Source organism: Papilio xuthus, unplaced genomic scaffold, assembly GCF_000836235.2.
Source record: "Papilio xuthus unplaced genomic scaffold, Pxut_1.1 DF827777.1, whole genome shotgun sequence".
Classification (NCBI taxonomy): domain Eukaryota; kingdom Metazoa; phylum Arthropoda; class Insecta; order Lepidoptera; family Papilionidae; genus Papilio; species Papilio xuthus.
In genome coordinates, this window is record NW_013530872.1 from 2,381,785 (window position 1) to 2,396,303 (window position 14,519).

The window sequence follows — 14,519 nt, forward strand, 5'->3', positions numbered from 1 at the left end:
ACACAGGATTCAATATTCAATACAAAATTATTATTTTTAAGATCCGAAACGACATCGTAACATATTTTTTCCATTGATATTATTCTATCAATCCTATATGAGTGGTATACAATTGATGGATGTAACCGTCACCCAGTCAATAACAATAGAACTAATTCCGACCTATTAGACATACAGACACAAACAATTGCAACTCGTAGCTTCGCGCTTTGCATCTCATAATTGTTTAAGTTGGACGACGTTGGAACCATTGTTGTATAGAATAGCTTTTGTTGTACTATAACTCACTACCATTTATTAAGAGATGTCCGACGACCATAAAAATTCTACAACAAAAATTTATACGAAATTGTATAAAAGATCTACATGTTAATAGTACAAAGGGCAAGAGAATCAAATGGAAACAAGAGTAAAAAGGGAGAGTCGGAAACAATAGCTTAGGGGTTTCGACACTCCACATTATACCTATGACCCTTTGTGAAATCATCATAAATCTATTGATAATCACTGGGTATCCAGGAGCTCACAAACAAACATAAATAAGCCAAAAACGTTATATTATTATTACTATTTACATCCTTATAGATTGGTTTTATAACTAAGGGCTGGGGTTTAAATCGTAAAACACCGTCACTAATGAGTTTTCGTTTTCAGATTTTTTACCTATTCAAGAGCTCTTAATATTCATTCAAGCCTGCATTTTTCTACTCGTTTATTACCTATATAGATGTAGGCAAAGCAATTGAATGCACTTTATCAAGTATGTCAACTTAAAATCAATAAAAGTACTACGCTTCGTAAACTCTACACACGTAGTAATAAAACGTAAATATTAGTATAATTTTTCGTATCTATTGTTTAGGCAGATAATAAAAACACCGAAGTTTAATATGTTAAAATATATACTATTAAACAGTAGTAGAAAATTGTTTACTTTTGCACTGTATTATTCTCTCTCTCTCTCTCTGCCTAGCTTGCATCTCACAAGGTAGTAGAGTCAGTTTTCCCAATCAGTCTCTTTATCTTCTAAGAAAATAATCAATAATCTCAATCTTAGCACTGTATTATTAATTAATTAATAGCGCCGGTGTGTAGCATAAACATGTAAACACAACTGATAATAATTGTTGAATAATAACATTTATGTCACTATTGATAAACCGATAATGAGGTGTGAATGACACAGAATTGTTTAATGTGCAATTATTTCGATTTAAATATAAATATTAAATATAAAAAGAATACAGTATGTAGTCTGTTTTAAATTTTCTGGTTCCTTGTCGATGAGTTATGGCTTTTTGCTATGCCTTATTTATTATATCTTATTACATTGAACTCTTTCTATGCAATAGCATACAATGTGATTCATTAAAACAATAAAAGCAATCACATGATATACCATAAAGCTTGGTAAAGCAATAATATGTATAATGTGTGTCTAAAATAAAATACCGTTTGTTTCTGAGATCAAAATTAATTGTCATTATCTTTGACAGAACAGATATAACAATATGTTCTAAACGGGGATTTTGATCTTGGAAGCCCACAGTTTGTAATCAATTTTAATACAAAGTAACATCTATTTTGAAACATACTGTTAAGTGAAAGTTACAGTTGTCTCATTTAATTAAACAAAAAACGTGATTGAAACAAAAAAGATCTAAATTCTCTAACCGTAACAAATCTAGTCGTTCAATCATTATTATTTAAACATCAAAAGCTATTAACTTTTTGTGATCTTATAATTTTTTACCAACAGTAGTAGAGTCAAAATCGATTCAAACGATCCAAATACAGCGCTTATAATAGATGTATAAAATACATAAGGAATTGTCGTATTGTGAACCGTCTGAGTAACCAGTTTTATTATATAATAGCCGTTGTAAGCCGATGGGGGGTTAAGCACACTCATAACGGCAATCTCAGGCCTTAGCAACAAGAATAGGAAGCAAACTGTCTTGACTTATTGCTTTTTAATGCAATAACTGTATGTTTGTATTAGCATATTATATTATTTTTTTACATGCTTTAAAGCTATGTAGGCTGTATTAATTATCTAATATAATAAAACTTACAATGCTCTAGTGTAATAGCATCAGTAGTGGTTGACATATCTATATGTAAATCCATATAAATTCTAATAAAACAATCATATTATTTTCATTAAAAAATAATTGTTTCATTACTTTAATCTACAGTTCGGCGAACCAAAGGCAAACAAAGAAGATGGCATAGATAATTTCTTAATGAGATTGCTCAGCACCTCTAACGAAATTAGAAATCAATTAGAGGAGTGTCTTAAATTAACTTTTATTATTAAAATCCAAAAGGACCACATTGTTGATTTTGACAATGGTGATTATTTGCAAATTGCAATTATGTTATATTTTCTATGTATTAAATTGTAATATAAATGCAATTTCAAATAAGAATATAGTATCATACAAGTACAACTTTTAAGTAATACAAATTTAAAAGCTTACTATTATTTCTATTAGCCATAATATCTGAATACAATCCAATTTAACACATTCACTCTCAGACAACCTATACTTTCTTTGATTTCTTTTATGCCCTTTTCCATATGGAGAGTTCTAACATGTACTTTTACTTCTATCTTTCTTTCTAATAACAAAATATTTTTAGGCACAAGTACAAAACACATTGTTGCTTTTCAGTAAATGATTGAATAAATGAATCAATTGTAAACCAGTTTGTATCATGCTTTGTGATGCTATTTATTGAACATAGCCAAGTGAAAGTAGAACAGCTACAAAGTATAGGATGGATGGCACTACTCAAAATTTATATTACATTTTAGCATAATAACAATCTTTATTTCCTTTGTTTATTAAAGCACTGGCACCTGTGACTTCCGCAGTATGTAATAAAAAAAATTGTAATGCATATAGCCTGTCACTGGGAGTTTAGAAGCCTATCCAAGGCAAATAAAGAGGCAATAAAATTATAAATCCGTTCATTGGTAATATTCTAAATTACCACATGTTTACATTGTATTGCTAATAAAAATGCAAAGATAAAAGGAAGGAATATAAATACAACTTTATAATTTCTCAATGGGCTATCCGAAAAAAAATAACACCTCTTACTGTAAAAGATAAAGTAAAATTGTTCAATATAGATAACTCTATAATAAATAGATAACTGTTAATAAGAGCATATATTTTGGTCTAGATTTTTACGATGAATAACTTTAGGGAATATACAGTTATTTTATCTAAATAGTTTCTAAAGGTCTGACCATATAATTATAGCTCTGAACAATAATTATTCATGGCTTCTTTCTTTTTCATTAGACAGTCTTTGGTAAATGGGAACTTAGGGAAAATCTCTTTAATGGATGAGTAACTCACCATTAGTAAACAATGGTGATGATATTATAATGAACTCTTAAGAATGCACTTATTAAGTACTATATTATGACTCAACAATAATTTAAAAAAAAATCATAATCCAAACTTATCTTTGTATGGACTCCATAACATTACTTTCATCAATACCAGGCAAAAAGACATGAGTTTTTTTCTTTTTGAAATCCATTAATGTTACTATGTTTAATGTAATTATGATTTTATATACAAAACTCACAGGATCAGTGGTAGAAATTTTTGTTATGTAGAGAACTAATCAAAAAATGTCCACAATATGAAAAATGTGTGCTAAATAAATAGTTATAATAAATATTGTAACACTCAGCAAACTCATCCAAAAGAAAAATGTTTACAAATAGTTTATGGAGGCAAAATTTATGTTATCACAATGAGATAAAGGTTTAAAAGTATTTAAATAAAAGTACAATTTGATAACAGCATTTATATGCAAAAATTTAATATTTATGTCTCAAATAGTATGCAGTTAATAGGCAATAAAATTATATAACCTACATTAATATCCCATCATTATATTTTATGTGTAACATAGCACAAAAATAATATTGTTAAGTTGTGTTTATTTAAGTTAATTATTTACAAATAACTTAAAAACATCACATGTTTTATCAACATATAGATACTTGTTGATATTTTGTTACCTATTTTAAATTAAGATGTAAATTTAGTCTTTACAAAATTATTTTGAGTGGTAGATGTAGAATTCATTTCATTTTGATAATTCGTTGAGAAAACGTAACCAATGTTAACTTTTTTATTAAGTAATTTTTTGATTTCGCTCTTAATAAAGGAAATCATTTAACGGTAAATGCTTTTAACGAGATTTAGTACGACCAAAGATGACAATGACTCAAGCTATATTCAAGATGCTGGTAGTCAATGAAATTTTGATTTTATAAATTAATATGTACTATCCTTGTGTACTTACCACTTTCAATGTAAGGAAGGGCTAACAGCAAAAACACTACATATCCAATTTCACTAATCATTGTTGCTTACAAACACACTCTTTTTGTATCACTAAGTCATTGCACACACAGCTGATTTTTAAATCACACAAAACCTTTGTCTGTTTTTGACAAAAACGCATGCGCGTACAAACACTATTTTTTTTATTTACATTACAACAATTATAACAATTCCTAATATTCACTGATCACATTTGAAACTAATTTAAACAAAAAGAGCTATAAAAAAGTCTTCGACTCATAAACGTTGAACGATACGATAAATAACAACAAAAACCATGATAACACCCGCGATGAATTTGCTAACGTAAAATGTAACTATAACAATAACTTAAAATTGTTTTACACTGCGTTACTGTTCCATGTTTTTGTCAAAAATACACTATAAACTTAACTATAAAATAACGTCGAAGTGAATTCGGAAATTTATAATCGTCGCCTTCCTGACTGACATGTCGCGGAATGATTTTTATCATTCAAAGACTCACTCTCGAAACATGTTGATTAGTTAGGATCTGACCAATGAGCGGTCATTGTCAAAATTTAAGATTGCTGAAGATTGGTCAAATTCAGAAAAATACCAGTTGGTGTTGTACGATTCCTAGAGTAGGTAGCCAGACGAAGTTGAAAATTGGCAAGCCATAGAGTCAAAGAGTATTTGAAAGCGGATATGGGTAGGAACAGGTAGAATCCAAAAAGCTATATTTTTAATCTGTCATACGAAGAAGTCTCGTTGATATAGAGTATATAACTGACGAATGTTGCTATATTTTTATTTTGAAATCCCTTAATTTTATTGTTTTTAGTGAATTTAGGTTACAAAATGCCATTAATTCTTGCATGTAATTTATCGACAGTAATTTTTGCAGCTTTTGATGTACGGTTGTAGCTATAATTGAATATCATCATTCAAGTATGGTAAAGTTTTGCAATATTTAAATCAGAGCTCTATATCTGCATAAAGAACATGGCTCTATAACTTTTTTTTTTTTATAACAGAAGGGGGCAAACGAGCAGCGGGAACGTTCTTATTATTATTCACGAATAACTGGACGCAGTTTAATTTAACTTAGCAAAATAGCAAATTAGTTTCACTTTTTGCCGTGGGACTTCTTTTGAGACAAACTTGTCTTAACAATATAAACTTTGAATATGAAGCATGAACAGCTGTCAACGAAAATGCACAAGGTTGATTTTTTTCGTTATTTAAACGGGACAATAAAATTACTGTATTCTGTTACATATATAATACAACAATTTACAATGTAACATATTTTCATAGGAATTTGTAACAAATGTAACAATATATTATATAAAACTTTTACCGAGTATGAGAATAATAAAATCTATTAGTGGAACATTATATCCTTATCATCAAGTAATCACAATAATACGAGCGTTATCTTTTGAAATGTAAACATATCATGGAGGTAATATTTCTTGCAGATTGTTTGGTGCAAAAACACCTTTCTCAGTAATTATTCCTGTTATCAAAGATGCCGGTGTGACATCAAATGATGGATTCCAACACTTAATTCCTGAAACAGGCACAATAGTTAATATTATATATGTATATACAAACTTTGAGATCATTTAAATTATTTTAACACTTGCATTGCCGTTTATGTGCATTGTGTTATCAATACATATTCTAGAAGGTTATCTGATAAAATGCATATTTGTAGCGAGTTTACAACAGTGTAACAATGCTTGTCTTATGTATTTTTTTCTTATATTAGTATAGTTACCTGGAGCTGCAATTCTAAAATCGCCGATATGCGTCATTTCTTTATCTGGTCGTTCTTCTATTTTTATACTGTCTCCTGATTTTAAGGACATGTCTATAGATGTTAAAGGTGCAGCAACATAGAACGGCACATTATGGTGTTTAGCAACTATAGCTATTTGATAGGTACCAATTTTGTTGGCAGTATCTCCATTAGCAGCTACCTGGAAGAGTAAACAAAAAAAAATGTTAGAGCAAAAAAGAAATTATAAATGTAAAAAAGATGTAAAAAAGGTTAAAATTACTCATTTTTCAATTATATAACAACATATTGACCTTAAATCTTAAATTATTACAAAATGTGTGTATATAAAAATATATAGCAAATATAACATACCCTATCAGCACCCACAACTACGGCAGTTATCTTTCTTGCATGCATCAGCGCAGCGACCATGCTATCAACAATCAATGTGGCAGGAATTTTCTCATGAACCAATTCATATGCAGTGAGCCTCGCTCCTTGATTATACGGACGAGTTTCAGTACAGTAAACATGCTCTGGAATGGAAAAGTTAAAATAATTCAAGCTACAAATGTGGATCTAAGCGAGAAACTTGCACTTTGCTACATATATCTACTAAATATGTGGATTGTAAAACAAACATCTCTTTACTTTACCATAGCAATCAGTACAAAAGCAAAAATTTAAATATTAAGTTATGTAAAGACTGACATTATCTTACAATATTTAGCTCTCAATACCATAGGACTATCAAAATCAACATTTTTTTTGTATAATCTTATAAGATGATTATAATCAAGTACCTAGTCTACTAGATTTATGCAGGGATCTGATGACTCCTAAAGCAGTTCCATAACCAGCGGTTGCTAAGGAACCAGTGTTGCAATGTGTGAGCACTCTCACTTGACTGTCACCTTCCAACTGTTTTAATATAGCTTCGCAACCAAACTTGCCTATTGCTTTATTGTCTTCTATATCTTTAACAAGCATGCTTTCAATGCAAGTGATGAATCTAAAAGTACAATATGTAAAGTCACTTGTACTGTATTTTCAGTTTCAAAATTCTGAAATATTACAAAAAATATATACAAAATATGTTCATTTTATTAGTTAATCTCTTACCCATCTCATAGTTCTTGTTTCATAGTACATAAGGTTTAGTGAGATATCACATTCAAGACTGACATCTAAAACTCACCAATAATGTTAAGTCAAGATTGTTTGTTTTTCAACACAATGTTTAAATATTTTTTTCTTTATTGCTTTTCATTTATCTCTTCTATGATGAAATTGCAAAGAGTAATATACAAATAGTAATTAACAAAGATCATGTTTTATATGATTTTACCTTTCTTTAAAACTTTCCGCTGAAACATTTTCATCTGCGCTGAGAGTGTTAGCTAAATTTATAAGTTCTTCTGCTGCTAACTTGATGTTCACAGCTGTTGGCCTGGCTGATACTAAGTAATTTAATTTACCTTCAATCTGTAGAGATAAGTGTCAATTACATATAAAGTTGTAGATTGCCAGCTGCCCTGATTGTAGTGAATTAAAAAATGTAAAAAGATATAAAAACTACTTTGCATAACACCATGGTAGTCAACCTCCTTCATTGGATGGTGAGTCCAACAGTACTACATCTATGCCAAATTTCAGGAAGATCCATTGAGTTATTCTAGACATATCTTACTAATGTTAATATAATGTTAAGAGTTTTTTTTAAATAAAATACAATTTGAACCTTGACCTCTTGTCTCATAATCTTTTTGTCAGAAGTTTCATCCTTAAGCAACTCAACGGCAAGTGATAAGCAACCAACTATGGCTATAGCCGGTGCCCCCCTGACCTAGAAGTGATAAGAAAAACATAGATCTTGAATATACTACTTATGATGAAAACAAGACAGACAAATTTAGGAGAAAAAAATATCATATCAATGGGTAAACACTAATAACAACTTTGCAATGGAATCAAATTATTTAATTGACAATGATGATGAATAGAATATAAAAATTATTAAGTTGAAAAATTACACTCTTTCATGTTTTTAATTTCTTTTATTACAGTAGTTAAATAAGTGTAATAAGCCATATGTATTTTTCTTTATAATAAACATAATGAAAAAGTTTTTATAGTCAGAAATATGAATAAGCCACTCACTTGCATTTTATTTATAACTTTCCATCCGTCTTCAACACCTGCAACTTTAATATAAATCGTTTGTAATGGAAGTAATAATTGGTCGAGGACTTCTAAATTTCCTCTTTGATACTTAATAGATTCTAAACTCATTTTGAATGTTATGGAATATCAAGAGGTTTTGGACCGCTGGACCGGCCCTTGGCACTACTGAAAATGTACCAAATTAAATCTATTTAAAACAAAATAGTGAACAATGTTAAAAATTAGATTTTTGCTGGAGTTTGCTTTCAGCGGGTAAGGTTATACGACGTAAGATTAAAAATCGCAATTCGTTCGAAGTACCAGTTGACATTGACACTTGACAACAACTTCATAAGTTCACAGTGTGAGTGTGGCCATATAAAAATTAAACAATTTATGACAAAGAATACGCCTGGTTCGACTATAGACAAGATAGTTTTTCTTGGCATAGTGCAAAACATTGACAGGAAATGGCTATATCAATTTGTCTATGATCGTTTTTAATTTCCGGCCGGCATTGTGGAGAGAAGCTTCGTCATTGCGCTTTGATTCTAGAAGTTTTTCAAGCAATTTGCAGAGTTTAGCAAAATGTCCTTACCACGCGTTTACTTTGATGTAGTTGCCGATAGTGCTGTTTTAGGGAGAATTGTTGTAGAGGTAAGCTGATATAATTAGTTGTGATTAAGATTCCGGCCGGCGTGATACACCCGACCACGCTATCAAAAAATTGATTGGTTTTAATCATTCATTTTACAGTACTAGTATGATGCCCATAATGTTACTAAATGCTTACTATGCAAACTAAATCGCTATTTTTACCCGAAGTTAAGTTCATAAAATATGTAAAGGACATGGCTGTTCTGTACAGCTATATATAGATATGTATAATAGACACTCCTCAGTCTGACCGAGATTACTTTGTGAAGGTCAAATTGTCCTAAGACCTTGACAGCTAATAGTTTATGGCGGAGGATTATCAATGTTTGTCTCATAATGATTTTAAAAATCTTTTACACCCGTTTTTACGGCGATGCGTGGCTTCTTAGTACTTTAACATTCCTATGGAAACTTTCTGTCGGCAATATTAAACGGCATGTTTTTTGGAATGCCAAAATTTATTGTGCAGAATTTTTTTGCGCCTGTTAAGGCATTTACTTATTATAATGTATTAATGATGCACCTCAGAAAATAATATTGATATGATTTTATTTTGTTATTACAGCTAAGGACAGATGTTACTCCTAAGACATGTGAAAACTTCCGCGCTCTTTGTACTGGCGAAAAGGGCTTCGGGTACAAGGGATCCACTTTCCACCGAGTGATCCCCAACTTCATGTTGCAAGGTGGTGACTTTACAAACCACAATGGCACTGGTGGAAAGTCCATCTACGGTGAGAAGTTCGCTGACGAGAACTTCGTCCTGAAGCACACCGGCCCTGGTGTTCTCTCAATGGCTAATGCTGGCCCCAACACCAACGGGTCTCAATTCTTCATTACTACTGTGAAGACATCGTGGCTGGATGGGCGACATGTTGTCTTCGGAAATGTGGTTGAGGGTATGGATGTTGTCAAGCAAGTTGAGTCCCTTGGCTCCCAATCTGGCAAACCCTCGAAGAAAGTTGTCATCGCTGACTGTGGCCAGCTTTCCTAAGCTAATTGAATGAAATATTTAAAAAATGCAATATTTTAAGTTCTAACATAATGTCACTCAACTACCATTTCCATTCATGAAGATTTTACATTTAAATATGGGTCATTCCAATAATGTTATAAATTTATAACTATTTTTTTTAGGTCGCAAACTAGTAATTGCATTTATTTCTGCATTGTATATTCATAATAAATTAACTTATATACTTGTTTGCAATTTCTCTTCAATGTCTGTAATTACTATGCAATTTAATGGGGGATTGTTTCCTAAGTTATGAGACTGCCTATTATTGCTAAATGCTTGTATTTTGTACTTGTTACTCTTGATTGCCGTGTAATAATAGAAGTAGTGCAAAACATAATTACAAAAGTACTCACATTTATTGAAATAAAGGTAGTTCTTCATAAACTTTGCTCCTTTTTCTTTCCTTTGTACCTTTACCTTGCTCTTGACAGTGTGTACCTGTCAGACTGGCCATATACACCATAAAATCTCACTGCATTTGCATTTAAAAAAATCTGTTTTTAGCAAAATATTAGGGGATGGCAATATGTTTTTTTTACAAGTTTGGTTACTGAAAACCTATGGTCAAAACAAGTTTAGTAATGTAATTGGTAGATAAAATGTAACCACAATAATTGATAAAGCTGGGAAAATTAAAGCCAACATCCTGTTGAAACAACATAGAACTGATGGAAAATTGTGGTAAATTAAAAGATAAAAAAGGCCCACAAAGTAATGGTTTAATAATATAATTTTTTACATAGCATTTAATAACATAATGACAAGAATGGGTATATTTGACATGCGCGTTTTAAAGTTGTTTTAATGTTAATAATAATCATGGAATGGAGATCTTTATTTTTTTAAATTGAACTATCTAAAAATGAATAGTTTTACAGTTTTAAAGCTAAGAAACAAAATACATAATCTCGCCCTAGTTAGTGCTCCCATAGATGATTCATAATCTATTCGAAAAAGTCAATATGTACAACTATAGCTCAATTTGGTTTAGCATAAACCAAAAATTAATTAATAATTTTTTGCCAAATGAAATCTAAGACTATTAAGTATGATAAGTAATAAGAAAGGATGTAAATAAATTCCGTTTGCGTCAGATCCGTAGTTACAAAGCGAGGTTGTACAGCATGAAGTGCAGGCGTATAGTTTCGTACGCTCTCCGATAACGATGCAGCCCGGCTCGCAGTGTTTCGTACAATTACGTTCGAGTGCCCACATCTTGAGTGCGGTCGTGGAATTTTCCGTTGAAGTCGTGAATGAGAATCGCTTTACCTGAACATATGATAATTAGATAAACAAAAGTAAATCGAATTAGTACAAAGTTACGAATGACTCATACAGATAGCATCGATAAATTTTAGACAAGATAAAAAAAAGATATGCACTCCGACACGGTCGTCCAAGGCTTTAATTAGTCACCAAGAAAGGTCTTTTGTGTCGATTTCTCAAACTAGATCTATCGCACAAATTAATAGACATTTTTTTCGTTTTTTTATGCCACTAAAGACATTTACCATGCACATTCGTCGGTCATTTTGACATTTGTGTATAAGCGCGGAGTTGTTGTGTCGCAAGTCCGCGCATTTGTCCTCAGGCACCTCGGCGAGGCATTTGTAGCACCATAGCTCATTGTTGGGTCGAGCCGCTGCCGATGTCACATGAACACTGTCCCGAAGCAAATCACCTTTAAGTCCTGGAAAATGCAATTTTGATACTTCATTACTAGATATAAGTAGTAAACTTTAAACAGTAAATAAAATAATTTATGTTGAATTTAATAATCATAACACCTATGATGTTTTTAAAAAACATATTTAAAAGGATGAACGAAATAAAGGATAACATCGGTGTCAGTGGTATAAAAAACGACTAAAATACTAAAACCTAATGGAAAGTATTAAACATATCTACATCTTTGGCCTTTGTCTTTAGCCTGTTTTAAAAGGAGAGACAATGCGAATCTTAATAACTACCTACACATAATGTTATTAATAGAAATGAACTAACACGAGATTTATTAAAAAAAACATGAACATACGTCTATGTAAATTTATTCAGGCCATTGTTTGGTGACTGTACTTTAAAAGGCCGCGACCATAGACAAGCGTTTGACGTTTGCAAATTACTAAGGAATGACGAGCGTTCAAGCGTTCTACTTGCAAATGCTTTTGTGTGTCTATGATTATGATGCAATAGAATGTTATTGGTGATGGTAAGCTTTTATAAACATTAATTTGACATACCTGGAAGGAAAATTGACACCGAGAGCAGTAGCACACAGCGCATGATGTTTGCAATGTACAAGGCGCATGATCCAGCATCTGTATCGATTGGACCTCGCTGCGACCTGTTGCTGTTCCCGGCTGGCCCCGCCCACATACCCCCCGCGACCCCGCGCCCGTAGCCCCCTTCTAACCTCCACATCTACACGACTCATCCTTCAAGGTCCTACGGAGCACTGTAATCGTGGAAAACAATCACAACTTTCCGAATTCTAAAGAAAATTAAAAAGTTCTTCCCTTGTCGCTGTTGTACATACAGTTTTAGCGAAATAAACGATCATTTTATGCTGGTTAAAAACTGAATTTGACTTCAAAGAACATATACAACTTTATTCATTCTCTTTGAAAATATTTGAACGTTCCGTAATTATGTTTTTATAGTAATGAAGTTCACTCTGGATTTAATTGTAGACTTTAAATTATTGCTTATATTAGTTAAGTATGACTTAATTTTGTTTTTTATGTAATCTTTTATGACATAATAATAATGAACAATGAATGAGTTAGTAGATGTCATATTCCTTGCGTCGCAAGAACGGGATAAATGCTGTATCAAATTAGTTAAGGTCAATTGGATTAAGCCAAAACCTTGAATGTCGCAATTATGCATATGTTTTAATATACAATTAGATGTCTTGTAAAATAAAGTTTTAATATAAATTTTAGAATGAAAATAAATGTTAATATTTGATTTATTTTGAACCCAAATAAAATTTAGTTTTTATTCATTTTAATGCTATTCCTAAAACTTACATAAACCATAAATAAGAAAGTAAATGGAAAGTATAGAAATAGTTCTGCTAATTTGGTAATATCGATAACCTAAAATTTGGTCTGGCAAAGCGAAAGTGAGACTTCAGCGAAAATATTTTTACGAAACATTAGCTTTATTTATCGGCACGTGCGCCGGAAAATCCGGAGTTAGGGCCCGCCGGAGTGGATGAGGCACTCGACCGTGAAATTTATAACCTGCCTACTTATACACACGTACTAGTACAAAATAAATTGATAATTTGATTAGTGAAGATGGAAAGCCTTACTTAAAATAGTACTTCAAAAATATTATGAATTTCGACTTACATATAAAGGCTTAAACCCTCAGGTATATCTGTCCGGTGTCGGCACCGACTAGTTTCGAGCCCATCAGAGGCCCTTTTAGCCATTTATATTTTAGTTTATGATAATGTCTCACCAAAGTTTGAATGATTTAATTACGGATTTTGCTTATAATGTAAAGAAAAAAGCATGTAGACATGTAATGGTAAATCTAAGTAAGTAATTCTCCAATGATCTAGTTGTATCCCTTGGGAGACATGACGGGGCAGTACATAAAGTTGACATTTGGGAATATTATGTCGGAAATGTAGTAGCAGGGATAGTTACAAGAATAGGGATCTCAGAAGAAGATGTCATGCACAGAGCGAAGTGGAAGAGACGGATTGAGAAAGCTGACCCCACCACCTTGTGGGATGCAAGCTAGGGAGAGAGAGAGAGAGAGAGAGTCACAGAAACCAATAACATTTTGAAATGGAGAAAAAAAAATATTGAAATTTCTGATCTGAACCAATCATGACCCAATTTTGAAGTAATTTATATTAAAAATAATTTCGAAATTTAACTTAGCGGATTATTGATACCGTATATTTCCATTGATTTGTAGGTATACTTATCAATTACAATTGTTAAAACTTTTGGCCAACGAAGTTTGCGAAACTTTCAAACATCGTTGCCAGCCACGAGCTATTATAGATTAAAATTAAAATTGTGAATACACAAAATTTTGTTATAGACAATGAATTTACTAAGCGAACGAATACTTAAATGAAATTAAGCTTTCGAACGACATAAATACTTTAGAAGTGTTGTTTGGATTTGTATTGTTAATTAGCTAACTGGGAATTTTAGAAATAATTTTCTTTTTAAAATGTTAATGATGTCGCAAGATAGATTGATTAAGGAACGAAGACCTAGTACCCTACCCTATGTATAATAAAAGATATGTAAGATGACGATGATATTAACTCTTGTAATATTAATAATATTAATGAATATTTGTTGTAGTGACTTTAACTAACTTTCATTTCAAGTACTAAACATAACCTCACATACTTAACATTATCACCTGATACTCCTCACTACCCATCCACAATATATCCTTTTAAGATTATATTACTTCATAAAACTATTTAATATGAAATAAGATATAAAAGAATCATAAAAAGCTATAGAGATTACATGAGAAAAGCTCGTAATAATAAAAAAAGCATCCGAGA

At 31.4% G+C, this 14,519-nt stretch overlaps 4 protein-coding genes across 4 annotated transcripts in view; 1 reads left to right on the plus strand and 3 right to left on the minus strand.

Moving 5' to 3' along the window:
• Nucleotides 1-4,991, minus strand: part of kuz (zinc-dependent metalloprotease kuz) — a 69,293-nt gene extending 64,302 nt beyond the window's left edge. Inside the window, exon 1 of the mRNA XM_013309693.1 lies at nucleotides 4,339-4,991. Coding sequence (XP_013165147.1) covers nucleotides 4,339-4,399 — 61 coding nt within the window. The 5' untranslated portion in view covers nucleotides 4,400-4,991. The remainder of the gene's footprint in view (nucleotides 1-4,338) is intronic.
• Nucleotides 4,992-5,678: 687 nt separating this feature from the next.
• On the minus strand, nucleotides 5,679-8,628 carry LOC106115925 (methylthioribose-1-phosphate isomerase). The gene is made up of 7 exons (XM_013309576.1): nucleotides 8,290-8,628; nucleotides 7,877-7,975; nucleotides 7,478-7,614; nucleotides 6,933-7,141; nucleotides 6,502-6,665; nucleotides 6,127-6,328; nucleotides 5,679-5,916 (listed from the first exon to the last, which is right to left on the minus strand). The coding sequence occupies exons 1-7, from the start codon at nucleotides 8,419-8,421 to the stop codon at nucleotides 5,801-5,803; spliced, it is 1,059 nt and encodes a 352-aa protein (XP_013165030.1). The 5' UTR covers nucleotides 8,422-8,628; the 3' UTR covers nucleotides 5,679-5,800.
• Nucleotides 8,629-8,808: 180 nt separating this feature from the next.
• Nucleotides 8,809-10,351, plus strand: Cypa (cyclophilin A). The gene is given in 2 exon segments (NM_001312144.1): nucleotides 8,809-8,949; nucleotides 9,515-10,351. Coding segments are annotated over 2 exon segments (498 nt in total). The 5' UTR covers nucleotides 8,809-8,880; the 3' UTR covers nucleotides 9,944-10,351.
• Nucleotides 10,352-10,440: 89 nt separating this feature from the next.
• On the minus strand, nucleotides 10,441-12,414 carry LOC106115926 (uncharacterized). Its single transcript, XM_013309577.1, has 3 exons — nucleotides 12,208-12,414; nucleotides 11,479-11,657; nucleotides 10,441-11,236 (listed from the first exon to the last, which is right to left on the minus strand). The coding sequence occupies exons 1-3, from the start codon at nucleotides 12,386-12,388 to the stop codon at nucleotides 10,976-10,978; spliced, it is 621 nt and encodes a 206-aa protein (XP_013165031.1). The 5' UTR covers nucleotides 12,389-12,414; the 3' UTR covers nucleotides 10,441-10,975.
• Nucleotides 12,415-14,519: the final 2,105 nt, after the last annotated feature.

Coding starts and splice junctions, on each gene's coding strand:
- LOC106115925 (XM_013309576.1), bottom strand. CDS start 8,421: ATGAGTTTAGAATCTATTAAGTATCAAAGAGGAAATTTAGAAGTCCTC. Junction 6,329..6,501: donor TAGTTGTGGGTGCTGATAGG/GTATGTTATATT, acceptor TTACTCTTCCAG/GTAGCTGCTAATGGAGATAC. Junction 5,917..6,126: donor TTTTAGAATTGCAGCTCCAG/GTAACTATACTA, acceptor TGCCTGTTTCAG/GAATTAAGTGTTGGAATCCA.
- LOC106115926 (XM_013309577.1), bottom strand. CDS start 12,388: ATGTGGAGGTTAGAAGGGGGCTACGGGCGCGGGGTCGCGGGGGGTATG. Junction 11,658..12,207: donor GGTGTCAATTTTCCTTCCAG/GTATGTCAAATT, acceptor TGCATTTTCCAG/GACTTAAAGGTGATTTGCTT. Junction 11,237..11,478: donor ATGACCGACGAATGTGCATG/GTAAATGTCTTT, acceptor TCATATGTTCAG/GTAAAGCGATTCTCATTCAC.